The 25,601-nt window shown below is 42.6% G+C and overlaps 1 protein-coding gene across 2 annotated transcripts in view; it reads left to right on the forward strand.

The window, feature by feature from the left end:
• The window catches only part of celf3a (cugbp, Elav-like family member 3a), a 37,638-nt gene that overhangs the window by 117 nt on the left and 11,920 nt on the right, over positions 1-25,601 (forward strand). Inside the window, exons 1-7 of one of the 2 annotated variants that reach the window (XM_080862962.1) lie at positions 1-34; positions 211-374; positions 1,287-1,439; positions 2,976-3,058; positions 17,454-17,502; positions 20,564-20,692; positions 22,190-22,269. The exon at positions 1-34 is cut by the window's left edge and continues 111 nt beyond it. In XM_080862962.1, the coding sequence (XP_080719088.1) occupies positions 1,295-1,439; positions 2,976-3,058; positions 17,454-17,502; positions 20,564-20,692; positions 22,190-22,269 (486 nt within the window). In that variant the 5' untranslated portion in view covers positions 1-34; positions 211-374; positions 1,287-1,294. Of the gene's footprint in view, positions 375-1,286; positions 1,440-2,975; positions 3,059-17,453; positions 17,503-20,563; positions 20,693-22,189; positions 22,270-25,601 lie in introns of both variants that reach the window. The other variant, XM_080862963.1, reaches the window with a different exon arrangement.

A 25,601-nucleotide genomic window follows, 5' to 3' on the forward strand; every position in this document is an offset into this window, starting at 1 on the left:
CACCTATCTCAACACTCTCCGTTTAGCCAAGCCAGTAAGAGATTTGTTTATAAATATATATATATTAAATACACCAGATTTATTTGAAAGGGAAAAAAATACGGAGCATCTGTCAGGAAAGAGCAGTGGAAAAAAACAACAAGCAGAGCTAGAAAAGCACGCTCATGCCGAATAAAGGACCGTCGCTGGATGTTACTTGTGTTGTTTTAGGGGGCGTGCGGGCCTAACTTGTTACAGGATCCAAAGACGCTCTGGCAGACACATGAACTGAGTAATTTGAGGTTTGATAAGTAAACAACAGCGAGGAGGGAAAAAGAAGAAGAAGAAAGGCATCAACTGATCGCGCCGATTCGTTGCCACAAACAGCACCACAGGTATTATCTCTCTTTTTTCTTCTTCTTTTATTTTTTATCCCTTTGTTGTTTGTGGTGTAAATAAAGAAAAAACTATATATTTTTATATATATGTGTATTATATATACATCATGTTCGGGTCATTGTTGTTGTCACCAGCGTCTTTGACAAAGAGAGCGCAGGTCTCCAGCTGTGTTGACAGACACAATGTCATGTTTCTGTAAAAAGGGGGCTCGAATATAAGCGGCCCAGAGAGCAATTCAGAATTTGTTTACTATCGTTTACAACAGCATCACGTTCCTTCCCCCCCCCCCCCCCCCTTTTTTTTGCATATTATTCTCCCAGTTTTAGGTAAAAGCAGTGCACCTGAGCTCTGTAGCCGTGAGTCGTGTTTGTAGGTGTCCATGTGACGCCACAAATATGAAAGTTATGAGGTCATTTGGGGTAATTTACATTTTGAATTTCATTTTCTTGAGCAAGCAAACGACAAAACAGTTGCTCTATATCTTCTTTCTAAAATAAAAATAAATAAATAAATAAATAAAGGGAGGCTGATACATTTATTTAACATTCATCCTTTAGATGTATCCATTGGCAAGAGTGAGCTCATGGACTTTGTGAGCGTTTTAATTTAGATTTAAAATTAACACAAACACACACAATCTTTAGAGCAATGCAACTGTGCTGCGTTTCTGTGAAATCTACCACAGCATTTGGGCTGTCACATCTCAGAGGGTGTAGAAACCATTAATTCAGCCTCCCATTCTCGCCGAACGCTCCCATCTGTACTTCCATCCTCGGCCTCCTGTTTGCACCTCCTGTGCAGTGTGAATTTAAGCCCGCAGGCTCCTGTCTGCTCCTCCTGACCGCCTCCACTCTATATGTGTCTCTGAATATGTGTGTGTGTATGTGTGTGTTATTATTCCTCCCCAGACTTCTCAATGAAGGAGCCTGACGCCATCAAGCTCTTCATCGGGCAAATACCCCGAAACCTGGAAGAGAAGGACCTGAAGCCCATCTTTGAGCAGTTTGGCAAGATCTATGAGTTGACGGTGATAAAGGACAAGTACACGGGGATGCACAAAGGTAAGGGAGGTGTCCAGTTAAAGGAGTAAAAAAAATGAGGCGTGAATTTGTTGGTTTATAGCTTGTTGTGCAGTGACAGGGGAAGCTTTCTCTTGTATATGCTCTGATTTGATTTCCAATAGGTGTGAGTCAGGTGGGATGATTTCTCATCGAGCTGTTGTCCCTTTGGAGCCTTTGTGATGAACAGCTGGTGGAAGGTTTATGTTGTAGATCCTGTTTAGTGTTTCTACTAAAAAATACAAATTAAAATAAAAAGAATTAAAGATTATCTTACTCGCTCTCTGGCATGGACAAATATCCGTTCATGCCACATAGACTTTGCTACAGTTACAAATAAAATATCATATTTTTATTGTCTATCATTGACAGTGATTCTGACTGAGGTTTACCAAGGCCAATGTGCTTTTAAACCTTAAGCCTACCGTGGAAACAACTACACGACAGGAAGCAGCAGAAAAACTGTTGAATACAGTTAGAACAAACATAAAATGACTATTAACTCCATGAATACGTGGCTTCGGGGTACGCTGGAAGGTTTCCTTTTACGCCTACCTCATGATGCTACAATCTGAATTTAAAGATACAAACATTATAAAAAAAGTTCCCTCCTGCCAGCTTGATTTTTATTCACAGAGGGCCAAAATTGTCATCTCCAAACTCCTTGAATTGAGTTCAGATGTGAGTGTACTTTTTCACTTAAATGTTGGTAAATTCTCATCAGCAGGAACGCATTTGTCTGAGATACATCTAAAAAAAACCAAGTGTTTTGTCAGACGCTAATTAGTATCATACCGCGATATCGCTCAGTTTGAAAGAACTGGTGCCACCCACTGCCACTACTGTTTCTACTACTACTACTACTTCCCCTCGTCACATGGTGGGCAGGCTCCGTATATTTAGGAGGAAAACTCGACGTGTTCAAAATCCTGTTTGACAGATGGACCGAAGCTGGCAGAGCGATCCGAAGCTGAACAATGATCCGTGCTGTCATTCCTAATGCAAATCTGAGGGCAGAAAACAAAAGCTTTTATAAATCCACATAAACCATCAGTCATTGGGGAGACATATAGGCCAGGTGGTTTGGGTCCTCTAACACCTATAACACCTATTCTGCATACATTTACATATTCATGATTTGTGTGGAGCCCTAAAGGTTAATGAAGGCCTTTCTCTATTATGTAGGAGTGCATACATTTTTGCCTGAACAGCATGATATTAAATACTCATTCAGGCTGCTTGTGTCTGAATAGATATTATTTTAATAATTCCATAGATCTCTGGTGCCACAGGAGGAACTGCTTAACAAAAAATGACAGTCTGATTAAAGGCACGGGGGCTTTTTATTTGTACATTTATTAGAAAATGTGAATGCACGTTGACCCAGAATCGTTCTTAGTGTTTATTAATCTCAATAAAATAAGAACACATATGACCGAATGGTATATTTATAATAGGGTGGCTGCCAGCTGACGTTATATAGACATTAAAAATCAATGCACTTATATGAGTGATCTCGTGCCCCTTGTGTTTCTCCAGGATGTGCCTTCCTGACATACTGTGCACGTGAGTCTGCCCTGAAAGCCCAGAATGCACTGCACGAGCAGAAGACGCTACCGGGGGTGAGTGTGTGGCTGTCTTTTCGAGTCTTTGATGGCGTACGTGTATGTGTTTACATCAAAGAAGCAGAATAACTGGCATGCCGGGCTATCTGACCATGCCGCACAGGACCCTGGGAAAATTAACCAAGTTTGACATGTAGGGTTGATTTCCCCCTTTAGCTAATCTGCACCAATAAAGGTCAGAGGCTGCCCCTCCCCTCCTCTTATGTTTCATATGTGATGCATCCAGACATATCCATCCAGTTAAGGCATGAGTCATCTTGCTACATGTCATGGGTCGGAAGAGACAGCTATGAGGCTCGCTGCTGGAGTGACTTTGCCAGCTCTTATTCTCTTTGATGTTTCTCTTCCTTTCCGTGTCTCTGTCTTTCTTACTCGCTCTCTCTCTCTCTCTCTCTCCATCTCCCCCTCCTCTCGATCCATCTCTCTCACTGAATTCTAATCAAAGTTAAACCTAGCTTTATTAGCATAGCCAGGCAGCAGGTGTGCTGCCAAATGACATTTCCAGAGCTAAATATGACATGACAGCCGCGTCTCTATAATAACCAACTATATGGGAGACAAGGCGACAAGGCAAGGAATTACTGAGACAGAGTGTGTGCCCAGACTTACCGCTGCTTCCTCTTTTACTAAGACAGCTTCACCGCTGTTTCCTTTTGGTTATTTTTGTTGAAATCTACATCATTCACTTCTTTTTCCCCCCCTCTTCTGAATGGCAGGTCATGACTGTAGTTTTTGAGGGAAAAGAGAAGAAGCAGGTGAAAAGTGTAACTCTGCAGCTAAAGATTTTTTCATAATTGATACATTTTTTTTAGCCTAGAAACGTCAAAATATGACAAGCTTAGAGACTCTAAGTAGAGGATAGACAGTAACTATTAATAAATCATCTATTAAACCAGTAGTTGACAGACAAAAAGTAATCCATCCATGACGTGTTGGTAAACAGAAATAAAGACTGTTTAGAATTTTTTTTATAAATAGTTATCCAGTTTTATATGTGGTTGGTTGTACAGTTTTTTTCAGTGTGTTACTTGGTTAACTTTTAAACCTTTTAACCTTTATAGAATCTCTCGCTTGGTAATAGCCCTGTAAACTGATGCTCGACAGTTTTTTTTTAACTGGCATCTGACTAGGAACTATTCAGATTTTGCAGTCATGTGACCATTAGTGAATAAGCCCCTGTCACACAGACTTAGAGACTGGTTGGCAACCATTTGGTAACCACTGAAATCTGTCGCAAAGAGGTATACAGTGCTGTGATATGTTTGGTTACGTGCATATTGCTGTAGCTTGCAGTGGGAGATGCTGACTTATCTGCACTCACTTACCAACTGCTTTGGACAAGATAGTAAAACTGAAAAGTGCAACACAATCCATAGCTGAGACTGTTTGCATTCAAAGTGAATGTGTTGACTGAGCAGCACTGAGGTACAACTTTCACCGTGTTGCACTTTTTCAAGCAAGCGTTTGGTACAAAGTCGTAGCCTTTCGTATAAACTACAAGCGACTGCAGCAGTATGCTTGTCCAAAACAATTGCAAGTAGGGGTTTTTACTACCCCGCATCCTCTATTGATTACTTACCAACCAGTCAGGGATTGTCTAATGACTGGTAATGGCATCAAATCCAGTACAACATTGAATTAAAATGTAAAGAAATGTAAGTTTTAGCTATATCTGGTACAGTTTATTTACTGTATATTTATTCCTGCTGAATAATCTAAATACAAAAAAATATTTAAAAAAATAATTTGTATAAAAATGTAAAAGATGTTCACTCTAAAGTGTCTTACCTCTGTGTCAAGTGCTCAGGGTTCTATCATGTAAGATTGAGGCTAGTATTTAGATACTAGCAAAAGTTAACCTAAAGCTTTAGTGAATAAATCACTAACATCGACAAATTGGCAACTCAAACAGACAACAATAAAGACGCCACAATTCACGTAAAGATGAAAAATTTAAACTGATGTGAAATATTTTGCTATTTAACCTTCTGCATAACACCGTTAGCAAGGATGTAAGCCGAGGTTAGCTAGTAAATCAAACACGTTAGCGAGTTAGCTGATGTTAGCTTACCCGCTAACACCCAAAAGAAAAAGCCAGGTGTGTATAATGAACATGACCAACTTCAGGACAGAACTGAGGACTAAATCAGCAGGGTTTTTGACTCATGGAGGAGTCTTTTATAAACAACAGCAGGTATTACTGATAAGTGTTTTCTTCTGCTGCGAAGCTGAGAACCTTTAACTCTTTATCCCTTGAAAAGTTATAGGAGTATCCCTTGAAGCTCTTTTTCTGAGTAATTTCGGTTATATTTCAGGACTGCAAATAGAACAAAACGACTGGGTGTGGATCAGACATTTGCAAGGGTGGTCTCTGCCTGTGCAGCTACCCTTGAAAAAACAGGGAAACTATTCTAATGGTTGTTAAACCACATTTTTATTTATATATACTGAGGTGTCAGAACTCATCATTAAGGGTACAGGTCAAATGCTGTCTTTGTTACGTCTAAATTACAAAAGAAGGAGATGAAATCCAAAAGCAGATTTTTATGAGCTCAAACCACATTTTTTGTTCTTAAAATATAAATGCCTGTTTGATTATTTAAAGCATTCATTTTCTATCGGGGGAGAAAATACTATAGCAGTAGGGTATCATTGTAATGGCAGGCAGGGACAGTTTGAAGGGGCAGGATGGTATTAACGTGGCAACAAAAGAGATCCTGTTGTTAGTGTGACAGTAGCGTGACCTTCCTGACCTCTCGCAGGCTGATCAGCAGGGCCCAATGCTCCATGATAAAGCCCCCCCCCCCTCTGCTACTCTAGCAGCTCTTTTTCCTCACAACCTCTTACCTCTAAGCCGTGTGGAACAAGCTAAACCCTCAAGTGTTTTCCCAGTCCTTCCCTGCCCTCCCCCTCCTTGCCATGGAAAAAAAAGAGAGCGAGAGGAAAACCATCTTATTAGCTCCATACACGCCCACACGGACAAGATCTGCTTCCCACCCCTGCCACCAGCTGTGGTGTAATTGTCATCTAATTGCACCTGCACTGCCAAAGAATAATTAACTTTGGCATCTCATGGCCAGGGTGATACAAAAGGAAAAACATGATAGCAATTATAGGACTGAGAGCTTAAATGAAAGCACACCTGAATGTACAGAAAGCTGAAAGATCTCATTAACAGTCAGGACTGCTTTTTATTTTAAGAAAATGCATTTTTCCTCTCTGAGAAGAAAGGGTCAGTCTTACAGCCCTTTTTTCCCTCTGCACTATTTTTTCCCCTCTCATTGCTAACAATGAGAAGGGAAAAAGGGGAGAGAAAGAACAGGGCCGAACAGATGGTTGTATCAGAGTGGCACCTGGCCTCGTGTTTAATTTCAGGTGAGAGAGTCCGTCTCTAAGTGTGAGGTGGAAGAAGAGTGTCAAAAGCACATTCATCTGAAAGCGAGGAAAGAAAGCGAGAGAATGGAGGAGGGGGGAAAAGGGCACGAGTAAAAAATAAATAAATGAAAAAAACAGCAGATTCACTCAGAGTGTGAAAATGGAGGTTTGAGAAAGAAGATTTGCTTCCTGAGCTGCACTCATTCTGTCCTGTTTGGACATCTTGTACTCTTGTCCCCTCTGTTCTTATCGCTTTATCTCTGCACTGTCTCAGGCTATTTGTCTGGTCTGGTCAGCTGTTGTGAGGCACTCTGAGATAATAACGTCCACATTATGCCACATTAATCATAGCCATCTTGTAAAGCAGCCTCCAAAACTGAACTTAGATCTCAATAATGTCAAATAAGGTCAGTCGAGCTGAAATTAACTGAAATAATCAAAATAGTTGAAAATGAATCAGCACCATTTTCACGATGCATTAATTTTTTTATGTCTTTTTTGGCAAAAACAGCAAAGATTCAGGTTTTTTTGGGCCTCTGTGGTAGTAAACTGAATATGTTTGCCACTTTTTGTCTAAAACAAAAATAATGTTAATGTCACAATGGGCTGTAAAGAGCGTGATTAATCAGGAAAATAATCAATAGATTAAAGGAAAATTCATTTTGACATATTGGGATGTATTTGTCTTCTTGTCAAGAGGAATGTGATGATCAATACTGCTCTCATTTCTGTCCAGTAAATATTAACCTGCAGGCAGGCAGCAGGCTAACGTAGCTTAGCTGAAGTCCTTTTTTGGTACCTCAAGAAAAGCCTTTTCACTGATGCTGTGACTTTGTCTGGTTTAAAAAAAACTAATGAAAAAAACACAATAAAATTTTTTTTAAAAAATTGATGCCACCAAGATGGGAAGGTCTGACCGAGAAACAGTATGTGTACCATGGATAATTCTTACTTTTTAAACATAGTATGGCCAAGATTTACAATATTACATTTTTTTTTATTAAATATGAGTGACTATTAAGCCCAAAATCTCACAATGAAAGTCTTTGCAGAGGTCAAGATTTCTGCGAGGTTTTGCAGTGATCATGTGATAGCTTGTGCACCATTTTGAATATGTGAAAATGTAGAATCACACAGGCCAAGAGACTGCTCTGCAAACTTCTGGTTACCACCGGTCATTAGGGAAAATGTAGCATTCCTCGACCGGTTGGGGAGTGGTAGCTGATTGATGGCAATCGCTGAGAAATCAGTTGCTAAAACTGCAACCACTGGTTGATCCCCTGCACTCACTGAGTTGTTGACAAGGGAAAATGTGTTTTCTCTAACTGTTTGCTGGAGGTTCCTACCAGTCATGAGGTGAATCTGGGGATGCTGCACCAAAAACCTCTTTGCAATTGCTCCAGTTGGTAGTAGATTGCTGCAGTTGCTTGTACTTTGCATGGAAGATGCCCAGTTGTCTGCAAACACTCTCCAACTACTCACCAAGTAGTTGTAAAACTGTGAGAAGTGTGGCAAAAACAGAAAACGTAAATTGTTTGCCTTCAAAATAAACTTGTCTTTTTATTTTTACAACTTTTACTCTGTAGCTTGAGGTTCTTTCTTTTTCGCGTGGTGCCTTTTTTAAAAAACGTTTTCTGCCCGCTCTGCTAGTACATGGTGAGTGTTTGCAGACAAGTTGGCAATTTCCATCAAAAGTACAATCAACAGTGGCAATTTGCAAACAACCAAAACTATCGCAAGGAGGGTTTTTGCCGCAGCACCATCTTTGCAACCAATTTTACCTAGCAACAGCAAGCAATTTCTAGGAAGTCACCCAATTAACCATTGGTGGTTGTATCACATCCAATATGGCAGATAGCTCTTAGGTAATGTGTGCATGACGTCACGTGCAAAACTTCTATAGGACAGAAAGTCATTTTGCAACCACAGATCTCGCCTTCTGATGGCAGTCACATGGAATACAAGTTTAAGGCACTTCTTCATTGGCATCTTTTAATGTTCTCCTCCAGCATGTTTTGTCCAGGAAGTACAAACATGTTTGGAGTACGGGGGACTACTTCCTGCTGTGTGCTGTATAAAGAAAAAAACAACCTTGTTAGTTTGAAATTGTGCATAAAAACAGTTAGCTTAGCTCTTTTCATCTATCTCTTTCCAAAGGGAATAAAATGCATCGATCAGTGCCTCTGAATATCACATCATCTTGTTTCAACAGCCGGATTAACAAGCTAAGCTAACAAGCTTCAAAATCTAGTTTATAAATGCTGCATAGATATGACAGCCGTGGTGATTTTTCTCAACAAGAAGGCAAAATGTCAAGCTTTTCCTTCATTTAATGAGAATCATATGCATTTGGATAGTCACGAAGCTGTTTAATGCTTCCTTAAAGTAATATTTGCAACAATGCCTCGCTGTTCATTTTAAATCTAATATCTAAAATGAATAACATCTAAATCTAATAGAGAGCCTGTGCCCAAGTTTGGGGTGGGGGGAGCAGCCGTGTGTGTACTTGGAGTGAATTTGCATGTGCAGCTGGGGGAAGGGAGGGCAGGTGTTCACACCTACACGGTTTAATGAAGGGTGCGTGCTTTTGTGTGCCCGAGTGTGCATAACTGTCTGTTTGCTTTCGTGTGCACGTGTTTCCTGGGGGAGTACACATCCAAAGATAGGGATGGATGGATGGAGGGAAGTTGCAGGGTTTATTATGAGCTCTCCTCGGGTTTCTTCATTCACTATCAGCCGCGTGTATGAGAGGGAAATCTGCGCTGCGAGGCCTTCTTTGCGTTTAAGCTGCACGTATGAGAGGAAAGAGCCCTCTTTGTGGTGGAACATCTGACTAAGCTTGACATTTACTCAGACATAAGGAGTCAGACGGAGCAGACAGAAGGGTTTTATCAATAGTCTGAAAAAAATGCACGTACTAAATATAGCTCCGGCTTTTTACACAGGATATGAGATAGGAAGTTTTAGTGCGCAGTGCTGTAATTTGTGCCCTTAATCTTTGAGCAAACTTCCTACTGTAGATGCACACGAGCTATGGTGGGTTGCAGGGTTATGTTAACAATCTCTTGTATACCTGTTAGCTTTGTACACTTGCTCAGCCTCCACCCTTCAGCTTCACTTTATCAGAAATTGGCATTTTCATGTGCATTTAAAAAAAAAATGACAAAAACAGAAAGTCTAAAGGCTTAAACATGCTCCCGTGATGTGAACATGATAACTCTTTTATTCCACTGACAATACGGAGATAAATCGGCGCCTCCACATGCAACCTATATCTTGATGCCAGCGAGTTGTGGGGATGATGCTGATGATGATAGCAATTAGCGCGCCTCGGAGCGAGTGCGTTCACTTGATGAATCTATCTGGAGTTAAGTGTGCATTCACGCGTCGATTCATTTACATATGCATGCATATAAATGCACGGCTGGGCAGGACAGGCGGCGCAGAGTGACAACAACAGAGGGGGGAAAAAAGGGCTCGTCCTCTGTACGTCACTCTGGGGCGACTGTAATGATGAATGCAGATCGGATTTATGGAGGTGGTAAATGGGTGTGAATTAGAGAGAAATTGGATAAATGAAGTTGGAGCGGGGAGGGAGAAATAATAGAGGGTAGGGGGAGGGGAGGAAGGATTGAATGAAAGTTTGACATAATGAACAGTGGGTGGTGTAAGGGTGGTGAAGGCTGGAGGTGCGTTGAGGCAGTGTGTTTATCAGCTTAAATACAGACATCTGTTACTGAGGAATTGTGTGTTTTTTGGGGGGGTTGGGGAGTGTGTGTTTGCTAGACGAACACACACACAAAAGCAGAGAAGGGCTGTTGCCACAAAACTCATTAGGCTCTTTGAACTTTGGTGCAGGACTGGTTATCTAATGAGCATGCATGGACTGTAGTGGAGTTAAAATGTGTAAATCGTGCCAGTTAAAGTTAAAAAAAAAAAAGGGAAAAAAGTAGGACATGGACTCTATCTGCACTCTTTCTCTCTCACACACACACACACACACACACACACACACACACACACACACACACACACACACACACACACACACACACACAGAAATCTGCCTGTGATTCAGTTCTTTCTCCCCCTCTGCTCCACTGATTCGAGTCAAACAACACTTGACGTGAATATTTAACAGTCAGAACAGACAAAACAATTGAGAGTCAACTCGAGTATTGTTAGGAATTTACTCTTTGATATTCGGTTTCTTCACTTTGAAGGATTTTTGTTGTCTGTCTGGCTAAACGGCTGAATGTCAGCTTCGAGACACTGTCAGCGCCGGACAGACTGGTGAACCCTGTAAGAGCCGGAGACAACACCGGGAAGCGGCTTTGACACTGAAGACTGGGACATTGTTTAAATATTATCGAACTGCACAAGTGCTGTCAGTCTCTTTGTGTTTGACTGAATTCAGGAGAAGGTTGAGTTTTCTCTCCGCTTTATGTGGATGCCTGCCCATGTGTGTGCGCATCTGTGTGTGCATCCACGTGTGCAAACGCTAACGGAGCGCACTTGTGCATCTCTGCTTTTGTGTGCCGCTTTGTTCCAACTCTTTGTGTGATCAACTGCAATCTCCCTTTTCTGTTCCTTTATTTTATTTATGTATTTATTTATTTTTTTTTATTTTTTTTATGCCTGTTAATATACCAATTTCCACCTGTGTTTCTTCTTCTCCCCACGGGGTGAATTCACAAGTGCGTCTCAGCGTAAGTGCATTTGCAACGATAGAGAGGAGGTGGATGGAGAACCGAGGGAGCAAAAAGCAGCAGAGACAGGAGAGGGAACAGAGACGGGGGGAGAGGAGGAGGAGGCGGTGCGGGGAGGTGGGAGGTGGCAGGTTGATTACGGTCGCAGGTCTGGTTGCCTGGAGACGGCTGGGACGAGGGATGCCAGGTTGCTAGGCGACCAGCACGATGCAATGACCAGCGCTGTGTGATGGAGCGGAGGGGAGGCAAAGATGGAAAATTGTCTTTGTGCCCCCCCCCCCTCCCGCCCCACCCAGCTACACCTCCCCTCCCTCTTCCTCCCCCTTCCTCTTCCCCTCCAGCTCTGCCTCCCTGTTGTAAATGTTCTTGAAAGAGCGGGGTGACGGTCTCCGCTGATATATTTACCATTCAGAGTGGCAGCTTTTTCGGGCGTACAAGCAGAATGTATTGAAATTGGAGAGAAAACAGGCAGCAGAAATGTGGCCCCCTCCCCACCACTCACACAGCAGTAGCAGCCTACTATATAGACAGATTATCATCAGCTCTGCAGGTCATAATAGTAAGGCGAGAAAAATGTCATCATCAGTATGCTTTACTCTATCTAAAACACATTTGCCTTGCTGTAGCACATGAAAATGCATTTCCACGGTGGCGATGGCCACTCCTCAATCTGTACACTGTTAAATAAAAGATTGCGGAGGGTGTTAAATACACCTAAATACACCAGGCTACTTAGTTTGAGCCCTTTTAGAGAATAAAAGCCATTTATTCAGTCTTGTATTTACAACAGGTGAGCCTTGTGTGTTTTATTAAGGTTGTGAATCTGTTTGTGCTTAACATCCTTCCAAGGGAATGGAGACATTTTAAGCACAAGGACTGTTGTGCAAAGTCTGAGAAATATCCTTGTGCTTAAAATGTCTCCATTTGCTTGGAAGAGAGTTAAGTAAACTTGATTTGCATAGATTGTGTTTAAGCACATTAGTCAGAAAGTAAAATATGCAATGATAAACAAGCACTTCTGTTTTTTTTTTTTTTAACTAACAGCTGCGATTTTGGTCTGACAATTTTTTTTCATGTATAGTTAGCCTTCCCTGGATAAATAAAACCTTATTAATAAGACTGCATAGCTCTAAACATTTTTATTTTAGCATTTTTTATTTTATGTGGGGCACTGTGACTCTGAGTGCTGTGCTGATGATAATCCCTGTTCTAGGACAGATACACTATGGACAAACGCACCTATGCATTACACTCACAGGAGCACCATGGAAGCCCATGCCATGAAGCTTCTGGCACATAGATTTGGTGCTGATGTTAATGCCAGCGGAGGTTTGGCGCTCAGTAGTTGGTGACTTTTACGCACTGTGCACCTCAACATTCAGCGACCAAGCTCTGTAATTTACATGGTCTGCAACTTTGTGGCCGAGTTGTTGTGACTTTTGTTACTTTCACTTGCCAATAATACCATTTATGGAATATCTAGAACGGAAGAAATTTCACAAACTGACTTGTCGCTATGGTGGCATCCTATTACAGCATCATGCTCACATTATTTTACAAATGTTCGAAAAAGCCGACTGCGTTGCTATGTGCTTGACCACACCTGTGGTCATGGGACTGAAAACATCTAAATGAAAAAATTAGCTGTTGTGCTCTAATTCTGTTTTCCATATAGTGTAGGTGTGTTCAGTCAGCTTGTTTTCATGTCCAAGACTTTAAATACATCTTGTCAAGATACTCACTTTGTAGCCTTTGGCTTTGGTGCTCCCAGCTTGTACATTACAGCCTGGCATCACATTTAAACACATTGGGTAAGCCTCTTGTTTCCAATTGCAGGGTTAATGGTGTGAAAGGACATATTTAACCTAAATACCAACCTCATTCTAAACATAACCAAGGATTTTCTTTTCTTATCGATATTTAATCACAGAGTAAAAGTGAAAGTAAAAAGCGAGAGAAATCAAAACTAATTGGTGAGTTTTAAAAAGAAGTTAAATCTAGTTAAAAACACAAAATCTGAAGCAAGAGGTAGTCTCCAGGGTAACAAACTTCTGGATGCAGAGATGCTTGGCATCCATTATAGCTGTCAGTGCGTCATGGGATTGATCCCAAAGCATACCTTGTGCATATCTATGTGACTCCAGCACCATCTGACAGCACGGCAGTATTTGATGCCCTGGGATGAGACCACTTAGATTCAGTGTGATGCTCTGTGCTTTGTTAAAGATCAAAGAGAGAGCTGCTTCCTGAGCACATTTCTCTGTTCTCTCTTTTGTCATTTTGTAATAAAATCAAAATGCCCCCAAAATAATAAAATAAGTAGCTGAAAAGGGAAATTCAGTCAGTCTCGCTGATGTCTATCATAGTGCGTCTCTGCTCGCCACAATATTTAAAATAAATTACCCAAATCACTGCTGGGGACACGTCCCTCCAGTCCCAGCTAAATTCTCTGCCCTTGCAATGTCTGTATTACCTATTTCTTTTAATGGGTTAAAGCTATTAAATGTAGATACTCCTAAATGCAATCATGATGCTGAATATACATTGGCAGATTTAGTCCAAATTGTTAAATCAGTTTGACGATATAGATTCTCTGGGCTTGTTGTTGCAGTGTATGAACTTTGATGGCATGGAGAGGGGGGGGGGGTCATGCATTATGGCGAAGGGGTCGAGCTGTTATTTGATTGGAAAATCTGTGGATTTAATATTTCATAATGCTCGTGAAATCCCCCGCGGCATCACAGAAAGAAAAGATTAAGTATGTGTAGATGTGCGCTCGCGTCACTGTGACCGTCAGGAGCCGACGGAGCATTGTTTGGATGACTGTATATATAATATCTGCATGGCGTGTTTGGACATGGAGCGCAGGGGGAGCAAGAAAAATCCAATAGCAAAAACACACAGTGGTGAAATGGGCTGTTGATCAGGCAGGTTTGAATGCGTGTTGTCTGTGCACAGTATGGGACCGTTTTTGTAAACAAGCCTAAGAGAGAAAGGGGAGGGGAGGGGAGCAACAGGAGGAGGAGGGGAGAGAGCAAATTACTGTAAAGTGTGTGTTAGTGGTTGAGGTTTAGACAGAGATATTTTTCTCCCTGCTTCTGCATCTGCTCTCGAGGCAGCGCCAACATTCAACAGGCACGAACGAAGCCGCTACCATCCCTTTTTCTTTTTTCTTTTTTTTATTCTTTCATCTTTCCTCCCCCTGCTCGTCTTCTCCCTTCCTCCACTGCACATCTAATCCCTCTATCTCTTGACCTAGAAGCACCCTTTGTCCTCCTCATTTGTTTTCCACCCATCTCTTTTGCAGGTTGTTCAGGGCAACCTTGTTTACCTGATGTGGGGGTTCTCATCTCTGGGGTTGTCATGACGATGGCCATGTGAGCATGGTCTTTATCAGACCGGCAGCCGGTTGCTGTGCAGATCTGAAGTGGCACAGCCTTGATGGCCTCCACTTCTCACTGTTTTTCCTCTTGTATATTCTAATTCCAATCTCCTGAGCCATCTGCTGTGCTTCTCCTTATCACCACCACCACCACGGCCTTCACTATTTGTCTTCCCACAGTGAAATATGGGCCATGCGGCTTTTTATAAGCATCATTCAAACATGTCAATCAAACTTGCCACTTAATTTAATGCCATTAATTCATAGCATTGACTTAAGGTGCTTTAAGAGAGAGCTAACCCCAAAATAGCTTCTATTTTTAGTTATCTATCTATAGATGTCTGTATCAATGTGTGGAAGAATCCTTCCTGCTATGATTGAGTGGCGTGCAATAACTGATAGCTCAGACACTGAGTGACTGTCAGTATCTACAAGGGTATTAAAATTATGAATAAAAAAAAATAAGGTGGAGTTTTGGTAGAACAGCTGGTTAAACTTTGGTCTGGTCAAACAACATTTTCTTATATATGCTAATCTGAAAATCCTGGTGGAGCCTGCACCTGTTCAGGATTTGACATCCCCTGTCCAGCATCAAGATTTTCCTTAAATACATGTCAAAGGAGTTATTAGGAGTTTCTTACATTGCACATACTGGCTTGGGTGGTTATATGTTAAGATAATGATGATAATAGTGAGAATCACAGAAGCTTGTAGATGTAGATGGATCTCAGATCAGTCAAAACAAAACAAGCAGCAGCACCTTGTTTAGCATGTTGGTCCACCATCAGTTTTCCTTCCTTCACAAGTTTTTCCATATGCACATGCACAAACACATTGATGTTCTCTCAGTCTGACAAGCTATAGCCACTGCTAACGGATGACTACTGACACATTGAGAGGCTCACGCTAGCATACTAGCATCTGACAGGATGTGTGCATTAATGAACTCAGTAAATGCTTTCCTGATGAGTTTATAGTCTCAGACATTAGTTTCATTGTTTACTGAACACAAGATGATCATCATGACTTTGATTTTTGTCTCTATTAAAGTCTAAAAGAACGTTGAAGCAGGGATTTTTTGAAAAAACAAACAAACAGTGGCATCACAAAAGCTATGCTTGTCTTTTTATGAAGTTTACAGCTGTAATGTAGTGAATGTAGACAGTAAAAAGAAAATGCTTCCAACATAAAACTGCTGACAATAAGGTTTGTGGATTCTTATAATAACCAGGCCAAAGCTGATATCTCAGTAACTGGGCAGTTCACACTAAAACAGTACAGATCCATTAATAGCATGGTGCGTTCTTTAGAAAGGTGTATGTGTGAAGAATAAAGCAAGAATACAGATTAAATCACAGCATGGGCAACAACAGCGAAGAAAAACAGTGGTAAATAAGGTAATACTTATTTTGCACAGGCTGTTGTTGCACTCTCTCCTGCCTGATAACTGGCTGGTATAAACAAGAAACTGTGCCGATAACGTACTGTGAGGTATATTTGTCGAGCTTCACCCGGAGTACATGAATTTTAGCATGCAGACTCGGTTGGAATGATGATATCTTCTCTTTAGCATATTGTAAAACATTTAAACTAAAAAATTATTATTCACTGCCAGCCAGAGCAAGACCTCCATTTGTTTAGCTGATTGGAAGATGGTTTTTTGAGCCTTCCCCTCCATCTACTCCATCATCCTATTAATTGGTACACTCGATTAGACTGCTCTGAATGAGAAGACACGGGGGCCTTGTATAGCAGGTGCTGGGGATATTTCAGCTCGTGGTTCAGCACAGATGTTTGTTCATGCGGGTCCTCGTGACACCAATCAATAGTGTCTCCTGGTGACTGATCACAGTGGATCAATCAGTGACACAGGATCAGCGACTGGCTGAAATGTCACCAGCTCCATAATTAAGACCTTCATTAAGCCAAAGTTAACAGAGTGTCACTCTGTTGCTCTCACCTCGACTCATCACCCTTCCTCTCTTCGCATGCACATCCCCCACCTGACTCCTCTCTTCCATATGCCCCCCCCCCCCCTCCCAAATCAAACCCAATCCCGCTCTTCTTCCCTTTTTGCTCTCCCTTGTACATTATTTTGCTTGCTTTCTTTCAATGGTCCTTTTCATGCTTGATACATTTGAAGGACAAGCTGCTGTTTCGTCTGGAGGTTGAATAGTCGGATAGCCAGGAAGAGGACGGCGAAGCGGCCTTTTATGAATAGCGAAAAAGGTCACTTAATGTAAAGTGTGTGCGTGTTCCCTGCTTTTTCTTTCGCGTTTTTGTTTGATATTCCTCCCTCTCGACATCCGTCTCTGCCTCTGTCAGGCTCAGAATCTCTCTCTATTCTGATGCTGCGTGCTCCTTTAATCCAGATTAGCTGGCGAGTGTTCTTAATCTTATCACTTCCCCAATCCCGCGTGGGTGTGTGCTTTTCCTGGTTTTGTGTGATAGGGGGAGAGGGAACGATAGACGGCAGGATTAGAGCTGATTCTGAGAGAGAGACTCGGAGAGAGGAGGTGGGGCGAGAAAGAGAGACTGTATGACACTGCAAATGTAATATCACACATATCGGTGTCAGCTGTGGCCTGTTGGAGTCGAGTTGGCCCAATAAAAGGAAAGGAGAGAAATTGGTGTGTAAATATAAACGACTGGAGTACAGACCACATTTGCAAACATCTAAACAAGCACAAATGTGTACTACAGTTATAATTGCATTTACATAAATGGTTATATAAAGCACACAAACATGAATATCATCTTTTGTCATTTACATAACAGCAAGGGGCACATTTGCCACATTAAAACTCCAATTTGTGCCAGTTATTTCCATGCTTATATGCTTTTTGCCATGTTAAAATGAATGCGTTTTTCTTTTTGTTGATTAGCCCTGACCTGCATTTAAACCGACTACGTCATCTTTTTCCAGATGAACCGCCCAATCCAAGTGAAGCCTGCAGACAGCGAAAGCAGAGGGGGTAAGAGACACCTGTCCCCAACCCAGACACACAACACCTGTTCAAACATAAACACCTCCAGAAATATCAGCGATAACATGTCAGTTAGTCTTGCAGTGACATTAAAACACCTGCACGAGGTAAGTGCTTGAGTGGAGGATGCGTTAAGGGAAAGTACAGCGGTGCAGCGCGATGATTGGGACTGTAAGTTGACAGCAAGATGTAAACGATTGGCACGTTTTTCTGGTTTTCACCCACGGACATGCTTTTGAGGTCAATCGGTGATTCTGAACATCTTTGTTTTAGGGTTTCGCTCACTCACACTGCATAGTTAGTAGGATAAGTGGTTACAAAAATGGATAGATGGTTTAAATGGTGTGCACTGATATGACAGTTATATATGTGATAGATCTCCTGTGCCTCACCATAAATCACAAATTGTCTTTTGACACCGTGGCCTTGCACTGGTTACCGCAAAATCGAACGCAGAGATAACGGCACAGTTTGAGGCAGTTAGCGGCGCCATAATTTTCAGATTTATCAGCCAGGAGATCATGGTTTGTGTCCTGTGGTGTTGGTTAAAAATGTGCCTCTTCCAGCCGCACTAAACAAAGACAAGCTGCCATAACCCAGAGTGTCATGCACGGTCACCATGGACACAGTGGAGCTGATGTTTTATTAAAGTTCTGATGTTAAAGGCCCCTTATTTCCTAAAAGATGCAATCTGCACTGAAAATATGACAGATTTTATCAGCCCTTCAGCAGATTATTGTTCAGACTGAGTAGTCGGCTCAGCTGCCTGTCAAGATGGATGTTTTGCTGCTGTCAAACTACACCTGTACATCACACACTGCACACAGCCACTTACGCTATCATAAAAGAAAACACTGGTAGGTTTTGACAGGAGGTATTAAAGATACTTCATCTCTCATACCTCATATCATTTTACATTACCATTGCTGATTTTCAAAGCATAACACTAGCTCACTCTCCCTTTAGGGTTGGGTTTGTTTTTAGTCATAATCTGAATGGAGAATTTTCAGAAACCAAGAGATGTTGCTTGTTGATTTTTAGACTGTAATGTTTACCAAACCCTAAGCCCAGATGGGCTGCCGGTGACCTGGTAAACGCTCTCACATGTGTCACATCTGACTTCATCCAGATGCAAATTTTAAAGATAACCAAATCACTAGAGACTGCAGGACTACGTTTAAACTAGTAATTAAGAAAAGTACAAAGGGTATAATAAGCATCTGATCACTTAACCTCTTACCCTCCATCGAGACACCCAGCTTGAGTTAGTTTGGTGATTTTGGTTTGGGTTTATTCAGTGTCCACGCATTTTTATACCTACCTATAAAACATTTAGGAACAGGAAAAACAAACATGTCAAAATGTGTGAGAGTGCATTTAAAATGTAATGTAATCTGTTATTTTCTTAAAATATGGCTATCTGGGCACTGGTTTAGCTGGGTGGAGTGGGCTGCCCATGTGCTGTGGGGATGACGTAGAGCCTGGGTTCAGATCTGCCCCGGGGCCATTTGTGCATCTTCATGCTGGGTTTCTTGTCTTCTCTCCACTACACTGTTCTATCACAATAAAGGGTAAAAAAAAAAAAAAGATAAATAAATAAAATAAGTCTATTTAGCTTAGGGCTAAAATAAAAGTTACCCCTAACCCTACACACGTGACTTAAAGGATCCTGATATTAACTAAAACTTGAAATTTGCTTCAGACACAGTAGCCGCTGCATCACATGTGCTAGGTTTTTGCAAGAATGAAGTTAAAATATGCAACGCTCCAGTTTTTGTGCTGTTGGAAAAGCTCTCACATCTGAGTCGACATCCAGGAAATAATCCAAGACTCTTTCTCGCAGCATCCACTGTCTCTAATAGGCCTGTTTTCACTGGAGTTTGACGTGCCACAGTAGGAAAAGCACAGGTGTAGATAATAAAATTAATGATGCCTGAATGCCATTTAGCTGCTTCAGTTTCAGGGTTCTGGTATTGTGCATGCTGGCTCCCTGTCACACTGTGGCAAATCAAAACGCCTGCTGTGAAAAGGGCCCATTTTCCTAAAAGTCAGTCCAAGTTTTTAACATTTTGAACATGTGATTTTAGATTCTATGCCAGTAGCCTGAAGGATCAACACTTTAGATTTTTTTTTTTTTAGCTCTTTAAAATTCACAAAACAGTAATAGAAATCCTTTGGTTTCCTTTTAGTATCACAAGACAAGAAGCATGCAGATGCAGGCATTTGTTTATATGCTGTTTTTATATATATATATATATAAACGCGTGATTTTTTTTCATTTTTTAATCCGTTTTCTGAAACTGATTGGCTCACAGCGTAGTGAGCAAATTCTGTGCTTTTCATCAGCCAATACCCAAACCCTCCCCATCAACACACCACCCAGGCAGGTGTTTCTAATCAAACCACATTTATCGTCTGCAATCTTCTTGACATTTAGGCTGTATGTAGGTTTGCAATAAGGATAATGGCACGTTCGCTGTGACTGATTGTATCTCAAGCTTCAAGTCTCTGACATTTGATTATCATACGGAAATAAATTGGAAAGAAATGGCATCACGAACAGTTTTGGGGGGAAAAAAATAAAACAAAACATGTATCACTCGGTTGTTCTTTCTGAGAGTAATCTGCAGGAATGTAAGGCGCGCTCAAACATGCAGAATCGCTGGTCTGATCCTTCACAGACAGGGACAGACGGAGCAGCTTCTCTGACCACACAGAGGGTGACAAACATTTGAGTCACCGCCAGATGCTGTTTGTTGTGCCGTTCATGTTACTGCACTCTGGTGGTGCTCCGAAGTACAGCAGGCTAACGTCCAGCCCTCTTTGCAACTGCTTGTCACCCTGTTGTCATTTTCTGTTATTCGTGCATGTACAGTGACATGGTGCTTCTCCCCCCTACCTCCACCCTCTCCACCCCTCCCCGCACGCTTTCACTTGCATTACCTTTCTCACAAATGCATCTCTTTCTCCCCCCGTCTTTAATCTCACTCACATTACCACACATTACTCTCCTTTCTCCCTCCCATCCTGGTAATCTCCTTCCCCTTAGAAGACAGGAAGCTGTTTGTAGGCATGCTGGGAAAGCAGCAGACGGACACCGATGTGAGGAAAATGTTCGAGCCATTCGGCAGCATAGAGGAGTGCACGGTGCTCCGCGGGCCTGACGGTACCAGCAAAGGTAATAATGTGAAATCATGCCATGTGAAACACATCCAACATCAAGGCTGAACATTCCCTCCACAACATGCACAGTCCCAGAACGATATCTAAATCTGGATTCGTTTTTTTTTCTTGGAAGCATTGTTATTTTATTCTTTTCACATTTGAGCAGCATATTTGAAAATATGACAGAAAATGTCCTGCATCACAGTACTCAAGAGTCCTTTCAGAAACTCCTGAACTAACTTCCAAAGTCAATTACTTCATAGTCTAGCTGAGGATTGCCTCTGGTAAAATATTCATGCAAATCTGCGCATATTTTTAGATTAATCCTTATAACAAGCAAACAAACAGGCAAACTAATGCAACCATGCACATTACATCCTTGGTGAAGATAACAGACAACCTATGCAAAGCTCTGATGGCTGACCGGTGCTCCTCAGCTAAACAGGTGGAACTATAAAGTCTAGGAAGTCTTACTAAATATAAAATTATGGTGAGCAATGGCTACATGTTATTCTGCTTTTATTATACCACTCTTTGTCTCCATGGTTGTCACTGCATCATTTAATATCTAGCGAGACTTCCTGGACTTTGTTTAGTTGATAAACGCCAGACGTATTACAGAAAGATACAGTATTATTCACAGAAACAACACATTAGCAGCAAAACATTCATCCATCTATGTTCATTAGGTAAAAACTGTTCTCCCCTCACATTTAAAGAGCTACAAATATGAATTTTGACTGTGTTTACTTTTAAACTCCCTGCTGGTCCTCCCCTGTCCACAAACTCTACTACTCTACTCTAAATAGTCTGAAACCTCATCGTTTAAACATTTAAATACTTAAATATTGCTTAAATGGATGCAATTAGCCATGTCATATCTTATTTCTATTACCCCCGATGGCTTAGCTACTTAAAAACCTTAGCAATAATTCATATTTGTCCCACTGAATAAAATCATCAGCACTAAGATGATTTTGCTAAGCTATGCCCTCCACAATTTACAAAAGCAGCCTTTAGTCGAGCATCCTTTAAAGCCACTGGTTGCAGCCAGATTCCCGGTCACGACTGTAGAAGTGTGGACTGACTTTGTTTTACCGTTTGTATTTAAATCCGAAGAATAAAGCTCGCAGCATGTTGCAACTCCACCGTATAAATGACTATTGTCAGTAACAACAATGCTAATGATATTTTCCATGTAAATCAAAGTCCGCGACAGTTCAAACACAGAGGTTTGACTTTTCTGCGTTTGCTGCACGAGGCACGACTAATAGTGCAGTAGGTTTTATTGGTCATAGCTAATGATGCGTTTGGTGGTTTACGGGCTGTGATTGATGAAGCAATGAATGTTCTGTGGACCATGCTTAATGGTGCCACGGTAACAGATGAAATGCTAGATGCAAGATGGCTTCTAATGTATATTTAAAGGGAAGCGTTTTTGTTATAGTGTGTGTAAGTGTGTGTATGTGTGAGAGAGGGGCTGTGCTTAATGATGTGTCATTTCATGTAGGGTGTGCATTTGTAAAGTTCCAGAGCAACGCAGAGGCCCAGGCCGCCATCAACGCTCTTCACGGAAGTCGTACTCTACCTGTAAGTCCACAAAATACACTCTTTCTGACACACATACACAAGCACACTCATGCTGCACATGCAGCATGGTTACACAAATTCAAATGAACCCAGCAGACGCACTCAGATGCTCCAAACCCAGTCATTTAGAGACTCACAGGGTGACTCAGCTAATGGTCACCACTTCTCCTTTCTGTCCCCCTCCTCCACACACACTCACACACAATAGAGGACACACTCTTTGTAAAATGCGGTCATGATTTATCTCTGGAGGTCTTACTGCAGTGTGGCTTGATGTAGGGCGTCAAAATTAAAATAAAAACCTATTTGTTTATTTCGTTTACGTCAGTAATGGATCATAAAATGTGCTCGTCTAAATCAGGACACTTTAAGCTAATAATAATACGAACGTAAGCCTTTATTAAACACATCCATCCAACACATCCAAGCAATTATTTTTCAGACCTTTTCTGGGTCTCTATGCTCTCTCAGGCAGTTTAAGTTTAAGCATAAAAAAGGTCATTTCACTCATTTAGAGTACGGTCTCAGCTCCAACTCAGTCACTCCAAGGAGTGTTTTACCTTTATTTGAATCTGTAGAGGATCTAATTTGATGATTGTTATCATCATTCTGCTGCATCGCAAAACTTTTAGCTGGACGGTCACCTAGGCACCATCGTGTGAGAGGCTTTAATAAACATGGGATTTCTATTGCACTTTTCAAAACTTCTGGAACCAGCTCCTTCATTTATTCGAGAGCGGAGCTGCTGGCACTAAAAACAAAGGGACAGACCGGCATGCGACACAACATCCCGGCCGAGCTAAAGAGGAGCTACAGAGGCTGCAAAGCTGGAGCGAGGAGAGCGGATCACCGGAGGCGATTCAAACCATCAATCCCGACAGTGATCATGGGCAACGTGAACTCGTTACAGAATAAGATTGACGAACTGTGCGCTCTGAACAACCACAGACTATACCGTGAGTGCAGCTTGTTTATCTTCACGGAGACGTGGCTAACCGAGCTAACGCCGCAGGCTAACGTAGACCTATGCGGTTTCACATCTGTGAGAGCCGATAGGGACACGCAGGCCAGCGGAAAAAGCAGAGGTGGGGGACTCATTGTCTACGTTAACAACAGATACTGTAACCCTGGACACGTCTCCGTTAAAGTTTCGGTATGCCGTCCGGACCTGGAGCTGCTAGCTGTTAGCTTGCGGCCATATTATCTACCTCGGGAGTTCAGTCATGTGATCTGTGTGTGTGTTTACATCCCTCCGAGGGCCGACGCAACAGCTGCCTGTGAGAAAATACACACAGTCACAGCAAGACTTCAGACACAAAACCCCGAGGCTTTCATTATTATATCTGGAGACTTTAACCATGCCACACTGGATTCTACTCTGGCTGCTTTTCACCAGTTTGTGAATTGTCCCACAAGGAGCAACAGGACAATTGACCTACTGTATGCTAATGTGAGAGATGCATACAGAGCCACCCCCCTCCCCCCCACTAGGGAAGTCAGACCACAACCTGGTTTACCTACAGCCACAATACACACCCCTCGTCCAAAGGCAGCCTGTCACAACGCGCTCCATCCGGAGATGGACCCCAGAAAAGGAGGATGCTCTGAGAGACTGCTATGACACCACAGACTGGGATGTGCTCCTGAGCCCACATGGTGAGGACATAGAGGGGGCAACACACTGTCTTACAGACTACCTCAACTTTTGTGTGGACACAGTCGCCCCTGCTAAGACGGTACGGTGTTATCCTAATAACAAACCGTGGGTAACACAGGAAGTCAAAGCTGTCCTCAACATGAAGAAGAAGGCTTTCAGGAGCAAAGTGAAGGAGGAGATGAAAGCAGCACAGCGGGAGGTGAAACGCTGCCTGAGGGAAGCAAAGGACACCTACAGGAGGAAGGTGGAGCAGAAGTTGGAGAGGAACAATATGAGGGAGGTCTGGAATGGTGTGAAAACCATCACAGGCCACAACACCAAGAAAAGCACAGTGGGGGGGACTGTGGAGAAGGCAAACGAACTTAACAACTTCTTCAACAGGTTTGACCAGCCCACAACCCCCCCACCCTCACCCTCACCTTCACTACAGAGTCCTCTCCCCACTCTCCTGCCTCCCTCGCTTCCCCCCCTTCCTGACACCATGACACCCCCCTCCTCCAATCCCTCTCTCAGCAGCAAGACATCTCCCCCCCTCCCCTCCTCCCAAACATCTCCCAGTGTCACAGTGGATCAGGTCAGGAGGCAACTGAGGAAGCTTCGCCCCAGAAAGGCAGCAGGCCCAGACAAGGTGTGTCCTAGGATGCTTAAGGCGTGTGCTGCTGAACTTGGGGAGCCGCTACAACGAGTCTTCAACCTCAGTCTGCGACTGGGGAGAGTGCCCGCCCTATGGAAGACATCCTGCATCGTCCCGGTCCCCAAAAAGAACCGGCCCAATGAGCTGAATGACTTCCGACCGGTGGCACTGACGTCACATCTTATGAAGACTCTAGAGCGGCTCTTCCTCAACCTCCTCCGACCACAGGTACAACATGCCCAGGACCCACTACAGTTTGCATACAAGGCGGGTGTCGGAGTGGAGGATGCCATCCTGTACCTCCTACACAGAGCCCACTCACACCTGGATGGGGGAAAAGGCACGGTCAGGATCCTGTTTCTTGACTTTTCCAGTGCCTTTAATACCATCTGGCCCTGTATGCTTCAGGAAAAACTGAACAGGATGGAGGTGGACCCCTGCCTGGTGGCTTGGATCTCCGACTACCTCACCGACAGACCACAGTACGTCAGGCTGAAGGACATCACGTCTGACACTGTGGTCAGCAGCACAGGAGCCCCACAGGGAACTGTGCTGTCCCCTCTTCTCTTCACCCTGTACACCTCTGACTTCTGCTACAACTCTGAATTATGCCATATTCAGAAGTTTGCAGACGACACAGCCATCATGGGGTGTATCTGGGATGATCAGGAAGAGGAGTACAGAAGTCTGGTGAGGAACTTTGTCGCATGGAGTCACACAAACCACCTGCAACTCAACACCTCAAAGACTAAGGAACTGGTTGTGGACTTCGGGAGGTCCAGAGAAGGTCCACTGCCGGTTCAGATAGAGGGGGAGGAGGTGGAGGTGGTCAACAAGTACAAGTACCTCGGGCTGTGGGTGGACAATAAACTGGACTGGTCATGCAACACAGAGCACCTGTATAAAAAAGCCCAAAGCCGACTGTACTTCCTCAGGAGGCTGAGGTCTTTTAACATCTGCAGGAAGCTCCTGAGGATGTTTTACCAGTCAGTGGTTGCTGGAGTACTTTTCTATGCTGTGGTGTGCTGGGGGAGCAGCACA

Source organism: Rhamphochromis sp. 'chilingali' (genome assembly GCF_963969265.1).
Source record: "Rhamphochromis sp. 'chilingali' genome assembly, chromosome: 17".
Taxonomy (NCBI): Eukaryota; Metazoa; Chordata; class Actinopteri; order Cichliformes; family Cichlidae; genus Rhamphochromis; species Rhamphochromis sp. 'chilingali'.